Genomic DNA, 22,127 nt, shown 5'->3' on the forward strand with positions numbered 1-22,127 from the left:
ATTATTTTAAATATTTTATTATCATTAAGATATTTACCTGGACAAACTGGAGTAGAATTATACCACTGATGTATCGCCTCTATAAAACCAGCTTCTTAACCTGATGGAAACTTGCCTCCAGGAATGAAAACTAAAAATAAAATATGTTGAACAGGTCCTTTTTGCAGTTGTCTGTTAGCTTTTTCCATTTTTTTACCAAAATTCTGTTACCATTGATTTCTGTTATATCAGTCAACATGTGGTGGCATTATTTTGATGGCATTTGTCACATTGGACTGCTAACATGCAGATGTGAATGTTTCTATTGCAATATAAAAGCATTGGGTTACTATGCGATTAAAATGTCTGTTGCACCACAGTGAATGCGATGGGAAAGAACCCTTATGCTGGGAATGCACGGCTCGATTCCGAGTCATTTAGATGGCTCGATAGATAATTTCAGACACGTCCAATCTCCCACCCGAACGTTTAGCCGCTCTATTCTGCATTGTGGACAATGGAAAAAGTTCAAAAAACGAGCGAAAGATAAGAGAATCGCCTGCAGAATCGAGCGGGGAATCGATTGAGTGGAAGAATCGAGGAGCAAAATTGAGCCGTGTTTGCCCAGCATTAAAGGACAACTGTAATGAGTTATATGGAAGCTGCCATATTTACTTCCTTTTAAGCAATACCAGTTGCCTGGCAGTTCTGCTGATCCTCTGCCTCTAATACTTTTCGCCATTATACCCTGAACAAGCATATGCAGATGTTTCTGACATTGTCAGATCTGACAAAAACTTGCCTGCGCATCCAAGGCTTATGGTATGTAAATCTAGCATGAAACATGTAGTCCCTTGAAAAGAAATGTCCTGAAGTGATGCACTCACATTCCAGCTGTTGCCCTAACAGTGGGCTGTTCTACAGATAAACTGGTATCTCCTATATAATTATCTCTATTATTTTTCCTTTCTGATGTTGGTGTTTTCTCGTTTTGCTGAACCCATTAATTAGACTTGTATGAAGTCAGGATCAACTATTTCAACTTTTGACACTTGTTTGAAATGTAGCAGCAGTGGTGACACGTTATACTTTGCCATAAAGAAGGCATTATGCTCACATGGATTTTCCTGTATTCGTGGAAGGATCTCACCATGTGCCAAGTATTAATAATTCTGTTAGCCATCTCCAGTGGACTGACACTGTTTAAAGATGTTCTTCAGTGATGGGTTTCCTTATTGGTCATGCAGTAGATTGCTTGATATGTATTGACATGTTCAATACATATCATATGGATATTATCTTGTTTCTGTAGGATTGTACCATTACGTGGCTGTTACATTGTTCATCAGTGGAATTCTATTGGAGTGAGTAGCACCAGGGACTGATACATAGGTAATAGTATAAAGTATTGCCAAGTTAAATGTAATTGCACATAGCGGCTGCTGGTTTTACCTTCTCTTATTTGCTCCAGTGTAGCCACATGTTTTTATTGTGTACTTTGACATAAGCCAAGTGTCCGTGGTTTCAGCACCGGCAATGCAAGAAGAGCTGTGCCCACACACAACTTGTTGTTACATTAGAGATAAACACTGCCATCCCTGAGGAGTACTGAAGTCCTCAAAATGTTTATCTGGTGTGGCTGCCAGCTGCTTGGTACAGGTGGTTACTCCTTCCGAGCTGCAATTCTTCCTGCTCTGTGTAATTACTAATTCAGAAAACAAGAGTTACTGGGAGGTTACTGTACAGCCTGTACTTTGGAGAATAAACCAATATGCACTGAACGTGTAGTTGTATATAAAAAATTTGAGCTGCAAACTGAAATAAAAAGATAATTTTAATTATGTTAAATTGCAAAATGCTTTGTAAAGCATTAGTTAATGCCGAAGGAATATCCAGTTGAGTAGCTCAACCCAATATAATACATACAGCAGTATGGTCAGCCCTATAATGGATATTCCTCGAATGATAAGACGATAATTGATTTCCATGTATTGTCTGTACCTTGTAATAAAGGTGCTTTATGATAATGCTACTTGAAGTTAATAAGAAAAAAATAACCTACACCTAGCCTTCATCTTTATAGCAAGCATATTTTGTGTCATTCTCAATACTGAATTGACACATTTCAGCTGACATTTGATCACTGAAATGAAATTCTAGGTGAAGCAGATGCTACCAAAGAATATATATTGTGTTTAAAGTGCACTAGATGGGATGAGGTGACACAAGTAAGAAGTGCAGCTAATGCCTTGCAGAGATCATTGGAAAGAATAGTAATACCGTATGTTTGAACTGATTCTAGTCACAGCTGCATTCTGGCCAACAACTGGCGAAGACTGCATTCTGTTCTTTCTTGTACTATTTTGTAATGGGCCTTAAAGGACAACTGAAGCGAGAGTGATATGGAGGCTGCTATATTTATTTCCTTTTTAAGAGACCCTGTAACTAAAAAAAAAAAAAGTTCCCCTGGGGGGTACTCACCTCGCCTCTGACTTCCTCCTGTGTCCCACGGCGGTCTCGCTGCAGCCCACAGAACGCACAGCCAACAATTTGTCAAGCTGTGCAATATTTACCTTTTCTGGCTCCAGCAGGGGCGCTGTCGGGTCTGCTCTACTGTGCAGGAGACTTGCACCTGCGCAGTAGAGTGGACCGACAGAGATTGGCTCTTTCTGCTGATTTCCGAGCAGAGAGCCACTACTACACCTACGCTGGACCCGGGAAGGTAAATATTTTACATCCCCGCTGTTCGGAGGGGCACAGTGAGACCGCCGTGGGACAGAGGAGGATGGAGAACCCTCGATTGGATCCAGAGGCTTCCCCCTACTGAGGTGAGTACCCCCCAGGGGATTGTTTTTAGTTACAGATTCTCTTTAAGCGATACCATTTGCCTGGCTGACCTGCTGATCCTCTGCCTCAAATACTTTTAGCCATAGACCCTGAACAAACATGCAGCAGACCAGGTGTTGCTGACATCATTGTCAGATCTGACAAGATTAGCTGCATGCTTGTTTCTGGTGTGATTCAGAAACTACTGCTGCCATATAGACCAGCAGGGCTGCCGGGCAATTGGTTTTGTTTAATAGGAAATAAATATGGCAGCCTCCACATTCTTCTCATTACCATTGTCCTTTAAGTAAACCAGAAACCTACAAACCGAAACAATCGATGAATATAATGAAACCTAGTTGTAAATTGCCCAGCAAGCTCATGGTGAACCATGATGTTTCAAGTCATGTTAATCCATGCCATGCACTGATGAGGATCAACCCGTCTGAAAGAGTCTGTATGCATGTTGGATTAATTTGACACTGCAATACGGTATTAACAAGCTGACACATCATTTAACTCCATTGGTTCTGGATTTGTCAATCCAGATAAAACTGGGGTAAACATGGAGCAGCTTCCCCACAGCAGATCAGGTTTCCGCTGCTATAAATTAAAGGAACTGTCGCGAAAATCTTAAAATTTCAAACACATACAAATAAGAAGTATGTTTCTTCCTGAGTAAAATGAGCCAAAGATTGTCACTTACAGTAAGTAGTAGAAATCTGACATTACCGACAGGTTTTAGGCTAGTCCAACTCTCCATAGGGGATTCTCAGCATGGCCTTTATTCTTTATAAAGACACTCCCTGAAAAAGATTTATACAGAGATGCTGGCCAGCCTTCCTGTTTGCTGCACACTTTTTTGGCAGTTGGACAGAACTGCCATTCACTAAGTGCTTTTGAAAATAAAGAAAGCCCTGAGAACACCCCCCCCCCCCCCCCCAATAAGAAGGTGGGCTAGTCCAAAATCTGTCGATAATGTCAGCTTTCTACTACTTACTGTAAGTGACAGCAACATAGGAGAAATGTGATTTATGGCTCATTTTACTTGGGAAGTAATGTACTTATTTGTATATGTTTATTTTTTTACTTCTTATTTTTATATGTTTATATTTTAAGATTTTCGCGACAGAGCCTTTAAAGGAATACTATAGGGGGTGGGGGGAAAATGAGTTGTACTTACCCAGGGCTTCTAATGGTCCCCCGCAGACATCCTGTGCCCACGCAGCCACTCACCGATGCTTCGGCCCCGCCTCCGGTTCACTTCTGGAATTTCGAACTTTAAAGTCTGAAAAACCACTGTGCCTGCGTTGCTGTGTCCACGCTCTCGCTGATGTCACCAGGAGTCTACTGCACAGGCACAGACCATACTAGGGTTGTGCTATACACTGGTGACATTAGCGGGAGCGAGGACACGGCAATGCAGGTGCAGTGGTTTTCAGGCTTTAAAGTCTGAAATTCCAGAAGTGAACCGGAGGCGGGGACGGAGTATCAGTGAGCGGCTGCGCGGGCACAGGATGTCTGCGGGGGACCATCAGAAACCCCGGGTAAGCTCAACTCATTTTCCTTCAAACCCCCCCTTCCCCCCCCTACAGTATTCCTTTAAGGATTGTGGGTGGTTGTCCAGATTTTTTACTGTAACTTTGAATAGTCAATCCCTGTGTTTATTGACTTTTGTTAAATGACTCTGCTACTGATAAATAAAAGTTGTTACTTTACACCATATGTGTCAAACTCCGGCCAATTATGGCCTTCAGAGCCAATAGATTTGGCCCTCAAGTGGTTTCCCCACTTTGCATTATGTTTGGCCCACTCTAGACCACCAAAGGAAGCTATATTAGAGGTGAAGGCCTAGAACACCAGTGAAGTCCTATGGGGGAGATAAGGATAAAGCACTACACGCTAGAGAACTGTATGTGGGGGTGGAGGCCTCTTGACGCCAGGAAACTGTAAAGAGAAGGGAGGACCACTAGACACGAGGGAACTGTATAAGGGTTAGAGGGGCTGGGGGCATTAGACACCTGGGAACTTTATAAGGGAGGAAGGTGGCCATTGAGGTTGGCCCGCAGCTAGGACCCAGTGTACAATTTTTGCCCACTTTGTATTTGAGTTTGACACCCCAGCTTTACTCTGACTGGAAAAAATGTTTCACAACCATCATCACAAGTCAGGATAGTTTCTCTTGTTTTAACTATGAGAGGCCAGATGATTTTGTTGTTGCCTTTCTTTCTTTTTGTTTTGTTTACAGTACTGTAAAATTAGAACATAGATGCCAGGAAAGCCAAGCATGCCAGTCTGACTACCTAAATTAGGGCACCAAAGTATTCGCAATGAGCAGAAAGCAGTAATTATAGTAATTTGTCAAATGTTTCTGACACTTGTTCCCATTAATGTTGAAGTTAACAAGCTGGGAAGTGATGTCTAATCCAAGCACTGAGGAAACACAAGCTTTTATGAATTGTAAAAAGATCTTTCATGTACTGTTATGTCATGTGCTTGTGCTTTGTGCACACTGCTGTAAGTAGGGACCTACTTGTCTCATAATAACCCAATACAGTCATAGACTATTTATGCTAGTGTTCATCTCTAGACTGTTCATCAAGCCAATCCTGAGGAATCACTCACAGGGCAGGTTTTCTAACTTTCCATGTAGAATCGCAGCTAAGATTTTGAAATACTTCTTTTAACTATGATCAGTTTACACTTATGTGAACTGGCCTATATAAATGGAAAATTGAACTGTGGTGCACAGAATCCTTTCTACACACAGGCCATTTTGGGCATGTGCCTTGAACTCTTCAGGTGCGCTATTCTGTAAGGGAAGCATGCAGCAAGGTGTACTCTCTCTGCATTTAGCAGCTGCTCGAAAGAGGAAAGGTCTCAGGCCCTTCTCCCTTTGCTGCTGGAGACATGGGGGCTGCATGTGGAAGCAGGTTCTGTGAAGTCTGAGCACTACATAAAGAGAATCCGATTGGTGCTAGCCCACACTCCTAATAGTTATTGCCTTTAAATGTATGGGGGCTTATAGATCACAAGACAGTGCATTCACCAGGTACAAATACAAGTATGCAATCTAACACAATGTAAATCTAAAGAGCCAAAAAAACAAGCCTCTTATCAGAACCAGTTGAGGACCCCTTTTTTCCAGATTCTGACAATTTATATGCACTATGTAGATTGCAGCTGCCTGTGCAGCAGGCCCAGTCTTCCATCTACAGCCACTACCTATGCAGCAGGCACAGTCTTCCATATGCAGCCACTACCTGTGCAGCAGGCCCAGTCTTCCATATGCAGCCACTACCTTTGCAGCAGGCCCAGTCTTCCATATGCAGCCACTACCTGTGCAGCAGGCCCAGTCTTCGCTCTACAGCCACTACCTATGCAGCAGGCACAGTCTTCCATATGCAGCCACTACCTGTGCAGCAGGCACAGTCTTCCATATGCAGCCACTACCTGTGCAGCAGGCCCAGTCTTCCATATGCAGCCACTACCTGGGCAGCAGGCCCAGTCTTCCATATGCAGCCACTACCTGGGCAGCAGGCCCAGTCTTCCATATGCAGCCACTACCTGGGCAGCAGGCCCAGTCTTCCATATGCAGCCCCTACCTGGGCAGCAGGCCCAGTCTTCCATATGCAGCCACTACCTGGGCAGCAGGCCCAGTCTTCCATATATAGCCACTACCTGGGCAGCAGGCCCAGTCTTCCATATGCAGCCACTACCTGGGCAACAGGCCCAGTCTTCCATATACAGCGGGGATATTGAACTCCAGTCCACAGGGGCCAAGGTCCTCACAGAATTTTTGCACCGCTCAAATTAATTGATATGACTGAATTAGGAAAGGCGTGGTTCATCATGTAGAACATATTTCAATATTTCTCAGTCCATCCTAAACACTGTCATGAATATGGCTCTTGAGGGCTGGAGTTTGTCACCTGTGATGTACAGCCACTGCATGTGCAGCAGGTCCCCATGTTCTGTGTTCAGCTCCTTCTCTAGCCATGAAGGTGATATCTGGCTTGAAGTCGTTATATTCTTCAACATCCAAACCTGAAATATACGTTTAGGTCATGCGACTTAAGCAGACGCAAATGGCTCTAGTACAGCAATCCCAACTGGCAAATGCACCTCTGATGTAGATGGATCTCTGAGTGATAATATTTGTGTGGCCACACTATTCTGCAAATGTTCACTATAAGATAGCTTCCGACTAGTATATTCACACATTGGAAGAGGAATGCATGGCCACTGATGTGGTGCTTGGAAAAGTGCTGCAGCCTACTGGATTTCTCGCAGTACTTCAAGGAAGAACACTATGATCTTTATTTGTTTCTATTGGCAGTCCAGCAAGGGTTATGTTTTTCCATCCAGAGTTAGTTTTCAAAAATATGGAGGACAGAATGGCTTTTCAATGTGAAGCTGATCTTTCAGTAGAGTAATCATATTCTTTCAGTGTCTATGCTCCAGATGCTGCACAGGTGAATTCTCAGAAAGAGTCTACAATACCAGTAATGGCTACTGGAAAGTTGAAGCTATAGTGATCTAAAGACAGAAGTCTTTTTTTTATTTGGACAGGGTGGTATTCTGATTTCTGTGCTTTAGATAGAAAATTGCTTGAATGGTTCAGTAGATAAACTTCTGAGATCAGATCTTATCTAATCTACTTTTATTGCATTAAAAAAACTTGTCTCTTTTAATGCAATTATACTTTTTGTAGAAAATCAGTTTTTAGCATAATATAAAAAGATAATTGAATTTCAGCACATTATTAATGCTTTCACTGACTGAATTGCTGTGATAGGGGGTGATAGCATTGTTAGCGAGGCAGTCACCCTTGCAGCTGACAGCATAATCTGCCTGAAGCACACACAGACATGGGAGCCCAGTGATGCACTGTGATAGTATACTGATTTGCACAAGGGTGTAATTCAGTTTTATTCAGCCTGTTGGAGATTACATGCGTTACTGAACTGACATCTTCAGCCCTGCAAGAGCAGAGGGGCGCTTTGCTTTGGGTAACCCTTGATACTAGTTGACACATAAAAGCGTATACCATCAGCACATATTTATTAGATCTTTAGACTTTTGTAAATGTGGTTATGGTAGTTTCGGATAAGATTATATGCCTGGGCTAATGTAGTGAAGAGCCAACTAACACTGACAAATGGAGAAAGAATAACTATAGAAAAATGACGCAATGGTCACTATGGTCTACCGGTAATGTATTTGTATGTCAGTGCTGCTGAAACAGTGTAACCCCAATGGTAGTCATCCATTTCCAATGCCTCCCAAATCCTTATATCCGTGTAAAGGTAGCTATACAGCTAACGATTTGGCTGTACGATAGACCATTCTATTCAATCATTTTATCAAATGGTGTGTTCCATTCAGGCCGATCATTGGAAAGTGACTGATATCATGTTGAGTTGACCAACTTAGTCGATTGAGTAGGATGGAAGATATCGCACATGAATGCAAAACTGTTCACATATCCTAAGATACTGAATACATTTTTGCATTCAGAGCATTGAGGCACAACGTTAGTCAGATGAATTTAGTGAAGATGACTTGCATAGGATATCAATCGTAGTTTTTGGGCCACTAGTTGATCGATTTTCGATCAACCACACTTATGTTGATTGCTTAATAAAGTCGATCAATTAGTCAATTGAAGCAAAATTGCTAGATGTATGACTACCTGAACACTAGCAATGCTACTGTCTCTAATTAATTGACAGTAGTTAGACTAGATGATGGTGTTGGGTCTATGCAAGCCTCACCTAATGAGTACATCCGATCCTGCTATGCTTTAGCCATTGTTTTTTTTGATGGCTGATCACTTTTCTATTCCCCTTTGGCTGGATGTCTTATGTTGCTATTTCACAGAACAGAGTGCACCTCCACACAGCCTTATGAGCATTTTCATATCAAAGGACTGTGGTACTTTGATCATGTTCTGCTTGTCCATTTATTTGAGGAGAGAAAATGCCAGAAATCATACATTGTCAGCCACCAAAAAAAGATACTGCACTCAGACCAGTATAGAGCGTGCTATGGGTTAAGTATTGGAAAGTAGCAGAAAAATAAGGAATTGTTCATAAAGCAGCACCACTTATGGTTTCAAAAAAATATTAATACTTTATTGTATAAATTTGAATTCCATATGAAAACTTCAGGATAAAAACATTAAAAACAAACCTTAGAGACTGATCCATCTATTATAATATTGAAATTTAGTATAGATGAATCTGTAGTTAGTATAGCTGGTATCGAATGAATCCAATCACCTGCGTGACTATCAAATAAGATAGTGTGTCAGAGTGTGATCCCGGGCTCAGTTGTGCAATTCAGCTATATACATACAATAAAGTGTCAAATGTGCAATCATGAAACTATATTCAGGATATTAAACCAGTAAAAAAAGTGATCACATTGTGCAATCAAAATTGTGCAAACAAAATAGTGTACAGCATGAATAAAGTGCTATATTAGGCCATGCTATGGCTATTATCCATATATATTAGCCATAGCACGGCCTAATATAGCACTTTATTCGTGCTGTACACTATTTTCATTGCACATTGTGTATCATGTTTTTACTGGTTTAATATCCTAAATGTAGTTTTATGATTGCACATTTGACATTTTATTGTATCTATACAGATGAATTGCACAACTGAGCCCAGGATCACACTCTGAGACTGTTGTTTGATAGTCATGCAGGTGATTAATTTATTGGATACCAGGTATACTGACTACAGATTTATTTATACTATATTTCAATATTCTAATAGATGGATCAGTGACTGAGGTTTTGTTTTATTAATGTTTTTATCCTGAAGTTTTCATATGGAATGCAAATGTATACAATAAAGTATTGATATTTTTTTTATTTTTTTTAAACCGTGAGAAGTAGTTTTTCTTTTTTTGTTAAGTTGGACCTTTATATCTCTCTGCCCCAGCATGAATTTGTTTCAGGATCTGACATTTGGCAGTCTATCTCTTGGGTTAATAGACCTTCCAGGTAATTTTAAGTACAAATGTATTTAAATGTACAGTATGTATTCATAGCATGCGTGCACAAAATCAACCCCAGAATGCTCCGATTCATCCATTAATTATAGTGTGATTTTTGTCCCCTGCAGAGAACTAAAGGACCTTCTGGGTGCCTATTGTTTACAAAATAATCTATGTCATCATTAAGGCCCATACACACGTCGGATTTTCCTGAACGACTGGTCGTTTGAACGTCCCGTCGTTCAGTCGTCCGCACGCCAAATTGGGCGTGTTTACAGTCTGTCGTTCGGGTGATAAGACTGATTTTGAGCGATCCGCCGGGCGGAATACCAGCCTTATCACCCGAACGACGGACTGTACACACGCCCGATTTGGCATGCGGGCGACTGAGCGACGGGACGTTCAAACGACCCGTCCGGGAAAATCCGACGTGTGTATGGGCCTTTAGTCTGTATACAGGAGTGATGTGGCTACTTCCAGCTAGCTACCTCTGCCTCTTCCCTTCAGAATGTTTCTCTATTGGCTTTATAAAGCTGACCCTACACAATACAATATTGATTGTGCAAGTTCGTCCTCTCTTATCTTATATCTTTTTTAGTATGAGGTCCTCCAAGTCCAAAGTAGGTTTAGTCTGTCTTCTCTTATAGTACACACATTCAGTAAAATTTGATCAGATAATACAATCAATATTGTGTAGCACTAGTTCTAGTTTAGGGGACCCAGCAGGAAACCTCATAGAGAAAGGTTCTCCAATCACAGCACGCTCTACAGCACAAAGCGCTGTGATTGGCCAAATAGCATGGGCGTGGTTTACTACAACCTATCTCAACACAGTAACAGTAACCAAGCATCTTGGGGTGACCCAAATCACAAGGAGAGTATAGGGGACTAAAAGAGATCAAAAAGCCCTTCCACTAAAAAGCAATGCTTAGGTTGGTTAGCCTTCTTAAAACAGAAGGCATTTAAAATAATTCAGCTTTAATGGCTCATACACACTGGGTACGGCTGTCGCCGCAACCACATGTATGACGCGCGCGCCCCGAACCGTCGCCCGTCGGAGCTGTCGCCAGGCGATTGACATGTTCAATCGCCGGCTACAGCTGTCGCTGCAACTTCGCCAGAACTGTCGCTAGTCCCGCGTGAGTATGCGGGCTAGTGACAGGAGACCTACGCGAGTGAATGGAGCATCCGGCCGGGGGATGCTCCATTCACAAACAGCTTCCGCCGCGTCTCTGGCGAGACGTGTGGACAGCTGTCGCCGGCAGGGAGCTATCGCTCCCTGTTCATGTGCACGCATGTAACGGGGGACAATTGCCCCCCGTGTGTATGTAGCTACAGTGAGCATCTGTGGTTACCCACAATGCACCGCTACTGAATATGCAAATTACCTCTTTTCACCCAATCAGATTAGCAGAATGTACCCTATGAGGTTTCCTGCTGGATCCCTTAAACTAGGCTGGCACTTATTGTATAATGTATGGCCACCTTTAGTATTTCCTGTCTGTGATCTTATCAGCTTAAACAGTCTTCTCTGTAATTCCTGAACTTCCTGCTTATGCCTATATGACACCTGATCTTCAGATATCCCATCTGAGAGATGTGGTTCGGATCACAGATGGCTTCTACCATAACACTCTTATATACAATGTACAGAATGGGGTGAGGCAAAATCAGTAATGCATTGCTATTGCATTATTAATCAAGGAGCAGTTTGATGTTCATTTAGTATATTATTATAAGTACACTTGTGCTGCTCTAAGCAGTTTTAAGGGACCATTCATGGGTGTGAAGTGTAAATGTAATAAAGCATTCTGTCATTGGGTAACTAGTGGACTAATGGTGGCTGCTGCAGTCTGATTCATATAAGCTGCATGCTAGTTTCAGGAAATCTATGCACATGTATAGTATCACTGTGACTGTGGTGACTTACAACTAGTTTGTGAGTCAGACCAATGTCAGCCTCCTAGAGAATGGTATATACCATGACATCAGTCATCCGATTCCCGGTGACAAGGAGGAAAGTGCAAAAACGTCACTTGACAACTAGGATTTACACATCCACATCTGAATATGGGCAAGTGTAGCTTATGTTATATGTATGTGTGTGTGTGTGTGTGTATATATATATAGAGAGAGAGAGAGAGAGAGAGAGAGAGATATATATATATATATATATATATGAGAGAGAGATATATATATATATATATAGAGATATATATATATATATATATATATATAGAGATATATATATATATATATATAGAGATATATATATATATATATATATATATATATATATATATAGATATAGATATATATATAGATATATAGAGATATAGATATAGATATATAGAGATATAGATATAGATATATAGAGATATAGATATAGATATATAGAGATATAGATATAGATATATAGAGATATAGATATAGATATCTTGTTTTTTACTCATTTGGGTTTTTTTTGTTTTTTTTTGCTTCAGATTATATTTTATGTTTTATAAATACAGGACAAAAAGGGTCACAACGTGCTGTAATTGGTGTATAACAAAATAGAATTAATCTGTTGATTGTGTTGTGTTTTGTCAGGATCTAAATAAACGCCTGTCGCTTCCAGCTGACATCAGGATACCTGATGGATATTTGGAGAAGCTGCAAATAAATAGCCCCCCCTTTGATCAACCCATGAGCAGGCGATCGCGTAGAGCGTCACTGGTGAGTTCCGGAACAAATCCAATGCTATTATCTGACATTACCAGTAATCATTTTTAGTGTTTCATACTTGGCATATAGCTGAGCTATAGGACTTGAACCATTTCTTTGCCATGCTTTCACATCTGAATTGCACCTCAGGCGGTTGTAAGTAGCTGAAAACACATTAACGGCTCGTTCACACCAAGCGATTTTAGGGCGTTTTTTTTTTTTTTTTTTTTAAATCACCAGTGCTAAAAAAAGCCCTAAAATCGCCTGTGCAATGAATCCTTATAGAATAGTTAATATCCGCGCGTTTCATCTGCTTTCCGCTCAGCAAATAGCTGCCTGTACCATTTTTATGGCGTTTTTGCTACAATGGAAGGTATAGGTAAAGCGCAAAACACTCACAAAATTGCTTTGTGCAGCAATTGCCTTCGCGCTTTGATGAATAAATTTTATTTATTTATTTCCGAGTCAGAGTTCCCTTCCTGACTTGCGTCAGAAAGTGAAAAAACAAATCGCTCTACAAATGCGCTTTGAAAAGCGCTGTACACAAGATCTAAGTGCGCAGGTAAGCTCCAGGAGGGGAAGAAAAGCGCAAAAAAAAATCGAAAATCGCTGCCATTTCTATTTTAGATGTGAACAAAGCCTAAAAGCACATTAAAACAACAACAACAAAAATTGTTTATACAAAGTTAAAATCCAGAGCTGTCCTAAAGTAAATCATTTGTGTAGAACACATGACCCCACTTACAATCTCCTGGAAGGAAACCTGCTTGAAAGTAGGGGACTGGCTGTATTTATTCTCTTACATCCCATTGTAGTCACCCCATGTCCTGCAGTATCGGCATCCTTGGCCTACTGTTCACGTTTGCAATCTGTCAATCTGCTATTTCTTCAGAAAAGTAAGTTGTGTGGTCTGCTTCAGCAGGTGAAATGTGGAATCCTATATTTACTTAACATTTGAACGTAGCATTTATTAAAGTCTTGTAGCATGTATTTATATATGGAATATTATCACAGCTGGATTTTATTTTTCTTACCACAGTCTGAAATTGGGTTTGGAAAGATGGAAACGTATGTCAAATTGGAGAAACTTGGAGAGGTTTGTAGTCTATCTTGTGTCTTCATGATGTTGATCCTACACACACTTTATAGGGAGTGGCTGATTCCAATTCATTGTTATTTGAAAGATCTAGTCTTGTGCACACGCTAAAGTCCTTAGAAACGTACGGCAAATTATAGACTTTGGATGACAATCATTTGTAAACCTGTACCAAATGACAATAACCAGGGACTGATGCCAGGTATATTTATCCTGATAATTCCGGCGGATCAACTCAAACAGTTGGGCAGATATCGTGTATTTGGCCATGTCTAGGGTCTCTTGCAGTGGCTTGGCTATGGGCCCCAGTGCCAGTTTTACATGGGGCACATTCAAGCACTCAATGCAGAACAATTGGTTTTAAAAACCTAAAGCTGCCAAGGACAGCCAGTGTCAGAGCCGTGTAATTGGGAGAAGAACCGTTTAATAATTACCACTATTCAAAGCACATATAGAGGTGAGAATTATTGAAACCAATGAAGAGCAAGTACAGCGTCTGAAGGAGGGCCCTTCTGGTTTAGGGGCCCTAGTGTGGTCACAACCTCTGCACCCACTTTTGCTACGCCACTGGTCTCTTGGTAGACCTGACTAGTACAGTTGACTTTTAGGTGACAGACTTTATCTACTGGACAGAGGAGAGTACAGATTGTATTTTGTATTGCTCTCATTAGATTGATACATACTCCATTATGGTGAATTCCTCACCTGACATACTAGAAATTTTTTTAACATTGGTTTTACTTGGATATAGAATTTAACAATATGAATGAATGTATCTAAATTTCTCAGTGTCTGTTTCCTTGTTCTGCTCAGTTTCCTTTTTCCTGTTCCACCTTCTGTGCTATAACTCTAATAATTCCATTATCTTTATCTTCCCATCTGTCTCTGCCTGTCATATCTCCTTGTTTCTTGAACATGTTGCCTCCTTTATATTTCAATATGTAGATGTGATGTTTAGGTAATACTTCTGTGTGTCACCATCAGACTAGCGTGATACTTGCACATGGAGAGTTGTATATAGGAGAAGAATGTTTTGTCACGTAATGTGTTGGGAGCAGCTGCTAATTTGCATACTATATGAATGTTTTACCGTGGTGCATTTGATATGTAAACACAATAAGAGAAATGTGTTTTTTCAGGGTACCTATGCCACAGTATTTAAAGGAAGGAGTAAACTGACTGAGAACCTTGTAGCATTGAAAGAAATTCGACTGGAGCATGAAGAAGGGGCCCCTTGTACAGCTATTAGAGAAGGTAATGCTCTTGTAGGTTGCAGCTTACAGATTAATGTACTAACACCAATTCTTATTTTTTGTGATTCTCTTAAGGTGCATCCGAGATAAACTATTACTCCTTGCATAATTGTGTTCCTTTCATATAGTTTATAGGGCATTCCTCAAGCCAAATACTTTTTTTGTTTTGTTTTAATACACCCTAATTTCCTATAAACTAAACAAGCCTCGCCAACAGCTCCTTTTGTGCCTTGGCACTGTAGCAAGGGCTTACGGGACCTCAGCCTGGGCAGGAGGAGGAGGAGGAGGAGGTTACTAGCCATTGATTTCAGAGGCAGAGGGGAGGAGGAGGGGGGACTGAATTTACACACAGGCAAGCTAATAGCATCTCCAGCCCTCAGCCTGTGACAAACAGAACATGGCTGCGCTCATTGTATCACAGGAATAAATAATCATAAATTTTGAAGCTGTTTGAAGCTAGATATGCTGTGTAAACTATCTAAATTTTAGATAAGATATATAGACAAGTTACTTATTTGTTACTTGTTTTTACTTGTTACTTATTTTTCATCTCGGATCCGCTTTAAATGAAAAGGGTCACTCCACCTAATGTTATACTGTATGTGTACACACACACACACACACACACACACACACACACACACACACACACACACACACACACACACTCTTTGAACACACCTTCTGATTCAAAGTCTTTTCTTTATTTTCATGACTATAAGTATAGTACATAACCAAAAAGTGTGAAACAACTGAAAATATGTCATATTTTAGGTTCTTCAAAGTAGCCACCTTTTGCTTTGATTACTGCTTTGCACACTCTTGGCATTCTCTTGATGAGCTTCAAGAGGTAGTCACCTGAAATGGTCTTCCGACAGTCTTGTAGTAGTTCCCAGAGATGCTTAGCACTTGTTGGCCCTTTTGTCTTCACTCTGCGTCCAGCTCACCCCCAAACCATCTCGATTGGGTTCAAGTCTGGTGACTGTGCAGGCCAGGTCATCTGTTGCAGAACCCCATCACTCTCATTCCTGGTCAAATAGCCCTTATACAGCCTGGAGGTGTGTTTGGTGTCATCGTCCTGTAGAAAAATAAATAGTCCAACTAAACGCAAACCGGATGGAATAGCATGCTGCTGCAAGATGCTGTGGTAGCCATGCTGGTTCAGTATGCCTGCAATTTTGAATAAATCCCCAAAAGTGTCACCAGCAAAGCAACCCCACACCATCCTACCCCACACCATCACACCTCCTCCTCGCTTCACGGTGGGAACCAGGCATGTAGAGATCATCCGTTCACCTTTTCTGCGTCGCACAAAGACACAAATTTGGACTCATCAGACCAAAGCACAGACTTCCAACTGGTCTTATGTCCATTCCTTGTGTGCTTTAGCCCAAACAAGTCTCTTCTGCTTGTTTGTCGGTCCTTAGCAGTGGTTTCCTAGCAGATATTCTACCATGAAGACCTGAGTCACACAGTCTCCTCTTAACAGTTGTTTTAGAGGTGTCTGCTGCTAGAACTCTGTGTGGCATTGACCTGGTCTCTAATCTGAGCTGCTGTTAACCTGCAATTTCTGAGGCTGGTGACTCGGATGAACTTATCCTCCGCAGCAAAGGTGACTCTTGGTCTTTCATTCCTGGGGCGGTCCGCATTTGAGCCAGTTTCTTTGTAGCGTTTGATGGTTTTTGAGACTGCACTTGGGGACGCTTTCAAAGTTTTCCCAATTTTTCGGACTGACTGACCTTCATTTCTTAACGTAGTGATGGCCACTTGTTTTTCTTTACTTGGCTACTTTTTTCTTGCCATAATACAAATTCTAACAGTCTATTCAGTAGGACTATCAGCTGTGTATCCACCTGACTTCTCCACAACTCAACTGATGGTCCCAACCCTATTTATAAGGCAAGAAATCCCACTTATTAAACCTGACACAGCACACTTGTGAAGTGAAAACCATTTCAGGTGACTACCTCTTGAAGCTCATCAAGAGAATGCCAAGAGTGTGCAAAGCAGTAATCAAAGCAAAAGGTGGCGGCTACTTTGAAGAACCTAGAATATGACATATAGTCAGTTGTTTAACACTTTTTGGTTATGTACTATACTTCCACATGTGTTGATTCATAGTTTGGATGCCTTCAGTGTGAATCTACTGAACTATAATATATATTTTATATATTACCAACCCTCCTTGTCCCCCATATAATGCCATTTACAGCTGCCTCTGTCAAGTACGCTCAGTCTAATGCACCTACCACAGTCCAACAAAAATTCTAAGTACCCACTGCAAGACTGAATCGCTGGAGGCTGTGTTGTACAAAGTTTCCACGATCTTGATACTAAAGATTATTACCAATAGGATGTGGACAACAGCAAGAAGATTACCAACCATTGGATCGCTAACGAAGGATGTAGCGGGAGGTTCCATAGATTTTAGTGTAATGATCGTTTAAAGATCTGTACACATAGAGAACGTTGAACGAGTTGATCTAATTTGGTCTGTCATGATGGTCTTTCAAAATGCAAAAGTATTGTCGTACATCAGCCAGTATTTAGAAGATAGTTACACGATGTACAGTAGGTTGGAATAATAATTCATCTGTCAAAATCTTGCCATTGGTATGGTCCTTAATCTAGAGGAAAGGCCAATTAAGGTATTTGTTTTTAGGGTGTGTAAGGAGCTCTGCACACTTTGTGGAAAATCCACACCCACTAAAAGATATAGACTTTGCACAAATAGTGAGCTTAGTGGTTACCAGAAGCAATCCAGAAGGTCCACACACTATGAAAATGATGGTGGTTTATTTAACCATAACAAAATCCATAACCATTCGATCATCACTATTTTTTGTTTTGTTATGGTTAAATAAACCACCGTTGCTTCTTTAGTGTGCAGAACTTCTAGATTGCCTCTAAATTGTCACCACATTGGTCCTGCACTTGGAAATTCTCTAATGCTGTGCAATCCTTGCGTGCATTGTATACTTAGTGAGGACCAACCGCAGGACTCTGGAGCTGTAAGAGCTAATTATTTAGCCACAATGTTCTCTACAATCTCAGGTCCCCTAAGCTGCAAGAGTGCTAATCATTTAGCCACATGATAATGTGTATAGCAGGTGTTTGTTCCAAGGGTAGGTATCGTACCACCAGAGTCCAGTAGTAAAACCTTCCCTGTCGTTGCCTACTGCTCTGTTCTAAACCCCTGGCAGTCTTTAATGTTGTGTGTTCTGTTGATTTCTCCATAATATTACAGTTAAAGCCCATATACATTTTTTATAACATATATTATAATATATAATAATAATATTGTTTTAGATCCATTAGAAAAGGGATAGAAACTTTTGGTCCCATGACCGATTGCAACAAATGCCATGGAGTCGCATCTGATTCTGCAATCCTCTATTGAGTGGCAAGTCAACCAATGAGTGGCCCTCTGGTGCTTGTAATATGGCCCCACACATTCATGAGGGAGTTGGGCGGACAAGATTAGTATGTGGAATCTAAATATCCAAGCAGGTTGCTGAACTGGGGCTCCATCTAGTGGTGTCAGGCCAGTATGACCTGTAAACCTACAAAACCGGAAATTAATGTTACAATTACAATACTATATTAGATACCATATATATTATATACCATATTAGAAAAGTCAATAAGTTTGAATTAAAATATAAATAAATGTAAACTCCAGGACTGGAGTAGAACCTATAATGAAAGGAACAAGAATAGTCATGCCGCATTACCCATGAAATGTGCTGCTGACTTTGCAGGAACCGTCGTTATGTATTGCACAATAGCCACCCATATAAATGGAATGACGCTCAACACATTTATAATTAAATTTAACACTTGACTAATTTTATTTCATAAATCATATGAAATAATATACAAACCTGCCCATAAAAACACAAATTCCTTGGTCCCATTAAGAAACAACCAATATAACCCTAATCTAACAAAGTTAAAGCTAACACAACTTATTGTTTGAACTAAGCATAGAGTGTACTGTGTGGTGCAGGGCTTTGGAGTTATTACAAAAATCATCCGACTCCTACTCCTCAGTTTATGAAACCACCAACTCCAGGTACCCAAAATAGCTCCGACTCCTTAGTATAATCTTTACAAAGGTTATGGATTTGGTTCAAAAATCATCCGACTCCTCAGTTTATTGAAAACACCGACTCCAGGTACCCAAATTTACTTAGACTCCACAGCCCTGGAATGGTGGCAACTTTAACATGAGGGCTGGTCCCATAATGCAAGGCTTCCCAGCTCTGATCTCAAGTACCACTAACAGTAAATGTTTTGTGGAAACACACAGAGGTAGTTAATCAGTTCTGCTGAAACACTAATTACCTCACCTGTGAATGTTTGTGGTTTTCTGCAAAACATGTACTGTTGGTGGTACTGGAGGACAAGGTTGGGAAGCCCTGTCATAATGCATCTGTGCACCGCAGCAATGCAATACAAACCACAAGCAAACACTCACACAGAGGTCCAGTAGTAGCTGGCTTGCCAATGATGTAATGGCAATGGTCTCAGGGATATTAAACAAGTTATAGTAAATGCATGGGGGGGGGGGGGGGTCTCATCCACTGTTGCAAAACTTGCATTGCATCAAGGAGAATTCTGAGATAAAGCTCTGCATGGCAGCTTTTAAAGACAGACACGTGTCGTGGAACCCGATGTACTGTTCCGTAACGCCGTAGAACACACCGCTGAAATAGTTTCCTGGGGCCACACCTAAGGACACCATAACCAGAGCTCTCCGTAGCAATTGTGCCTTGCGGTGTAAATAGGCTGTTCTGCTCCACATCTACATGGTCACCAAATCATAATTATAACACATAATTACTTATGCACAACTCTGTTTGCCATGAGGGGCCAAAATCTGCACATTAAGACACAGTATAACTACAGTTAAGAACATAGAAAGTCACCCTCAGAAATGACAACTCCATAGAAGCAGATGAACAAAAATGTCGCCAGACTGTGTTCAACCCACACAGGTGCTATGTATTCAGTTTATAAATCCAAGATAAGCTTTCCTTATTGCAACTTCTTCCTCAGGCCATCTTCCCCTTCCACCCTCCCTCCTGCTGTGGAGGCTTAGCCATTTCCACAGCTCAGAATCTGAGTTTTGATGCACTGCGGCCAACTACTAGCTAGTGTTTTCCTAAGGATTAGTCCAAATTATGTCAACATATATTACTGCAATGTTCACAAATGGTTATTGACCTCACTTGACTTATGAACTATATACAGTTGACCACATGGCCAATGACCTCAAGCATATAAGAGTTCCCATGCGCGAGTGCAAGAATGAATCCCATTGCTAACAAAATTACTCTGCATACAGATTCTAGGGGCTTGATTCACAAAGCCGTGCTAACTGTTTAGCACGGGTGTGCTAAACAGTTAGCACGCGAAGTGCCGTTCGCGGACTTTTGCGCGTGCAAAGTGCCGCGATTCGCGCAATCACGGACTTTTGCTCGCGCAATATGGGTGTATTTTAAAATATGGAGGCCACAGAGGGATCTCTGCTCTAAACACCTAGCAGCCTTACTGCACTTAAATCAACTCCCCTTAATACTTTTTATTTATGGAAGGAAGGGGGAGGTGCTGTTTTGTGGCTCCCTCCACCTCCTGTGCATCATAAGCTCACTCTAAGGGACAGCTGGGAGTGTTGGGTTGTTCTGGCACTTCCGATCTGCCTTTTTGCACCAATAAAAGGCCAGAAGAGTTTGTGGGAGCAGAGGTTCAGATATTAATGTAATTGGAGGGAGAGAGCACTGAGAGACAGTTCTTTTGGATGCAGAGCTTGGAAGAAAAGTAGGCATGTTCTGTAAGTTTGCATTTTATTATAAACATTGCCTCCTGCAATATTAGGTATCTCACATTGAACCCATTAAGTTCTTAATAAAGAAAGCACTTACAGGTTTGTCTTTGATTAGGTAGCAAAAAGTGTTTTTGTTTGTTTTTCTGTATTATAAATATATGCTGGCATTGTCTGTCTGTCTGCTTTTTTCATTTATAAAATGGCAGCAATGTGTGCCAGATATATAACAAAATGTCAAAAAGGTCATCTTTTATTAATTGGTAAATGACTCATGTTGTACTGGATATATGTATTGGACTTTTACTAAGCTAACGTGTAACTGAAGTTTGTACTATTTTAGTGTTTTAGTTTAGCTTAAATCTCACCTATCACCATATCACCTAAACACTATCAGTATGCACAGTGTGATTGGAGGATCTTCTGTAGATACGAGGTAGGAGGAAAGAGGCGCCCAGATGTGATAAAATAAGAAGAAAAGTGAGGTGGCTTACCTTAATGAAGACAAGTTCATGTATTGGGTGAATTTTTATTTGTTTGCACTGGCAACGCGTTTCGTGCGTACTTGCCCACTTCCTCATGCCAAATAAGTGCCAAACGATGCTACTTGCCGCAAGTTAGGCGGCTAACTTGGGGCTAGTAGCATCTTTGGCAAATTTATTTGGCCTGAGGAAGTGGGCACATACCCTTGAAATGCGTTGCCAGGGCAAACTAATAAAAATTAATCTAATACAGGAAATTGTCTATATTGAGGTAAGCCAACTCACTTTTTTCCATTTTTTTTATTTTAACATATTTTCTCACATCTGGGCGCCCCTTACCACCCTACCTTGTGCCTTTACCCTCAGTCAGGAGTATCCTCCCTTTTTGATCTGTGGTGGTTCAAACCACCCTTTAGGTCAATTGGGTTGTGTTTTTGTTACAAGAGTGCGACCATCTGCAGCTTTGCCTGGGAACCCGAGTGGAGTCAGGGTTATATGTCTCCTCCTGTCTACAGTGGTCGGTTGCCTTTCTGCAACCCACCTGTGTGAGTATCATTCACCTACCACCCCTTTTTTTTCTCCAACTGCTGTGACATACTGTACTATTTGGACTCCTGTTGTCTCTGTTTTTTCCATGCAGGGTGTGTTTTTTTTTCACCCACAACTGTTTAACTTATGTAGATGATCATTTTTGACTTGCTTAGTTGTTAAGACTCTACCAGGGCTGCAGCACAAGTTTTATTCACGGTTCACCAGAAGTGTGAACTAGTAATGTGTTAGCTTTCACTGAAATGTCAAACATCTTTTTTTCTCTTGCAGTATCGTTATTAAAGGACCTGAAACATGCAAACATTGTCACCTTACATGACATTGTTCACACGGACAAATCATTGACTCTTGTTTTTGAGTACCTGGTATGTATTTTTATTTCTAGTTATGAATTGTTG

General features: G+C 40.9%; 1 protein-coding gene across 6 annotated transcripts in view; it reads left to right on the forward strand.

Annotated features, from left to right (window-relative positions):
• CDK17 (cyclin dependent kinase 17) overlaps positions 1 to 22,127 on the forward strand; it is a 223,351-nt gene that overhangs the window by 163,548 nt on the left and 37,676 nt on the right. For all 6 annotated transcript variants that reach the window (XM_068276904.1, XM_068276903.1, XM_068276900.1 and 3 more), the window contains 4 exons: positions 12,409 to 12,534; positions 13,562 to 13,618; positions 14,758 to 14,872; positions 22,000 to 22,094. In XM_068276904.1, the coding sequence (XP_068133005.1) occupies positions 12,409 to 12,534; positions 13,562 to 13,618; positions 14,758 to 14,872; positions 22,000 to 22,094 (393 nt within the window). The remainder of the gene's footprint in view (positions 1 to 12,408; positions 12,535 to 13,561; positions 13,619 to 14,757; positions 14,873 to 21,999; positions 22,095 to 22,127) is intronic.

The sequence above is a fragment of the Hyperolius riggenbachi genome, chromosome 3, assembly GCF_040937935.1.
Source record: "Hyperolius riggenbachi isolate aHypRig1 chromosome 3, aHypRig1.pri, whole genome shotgun sequence".
Lineage (NCBI taxonomy): Eukaryota > Metazoa > Chordata > Amphibia > Anura > Hyperoliidae > Hyperolius > Hyperolius riggenbachi.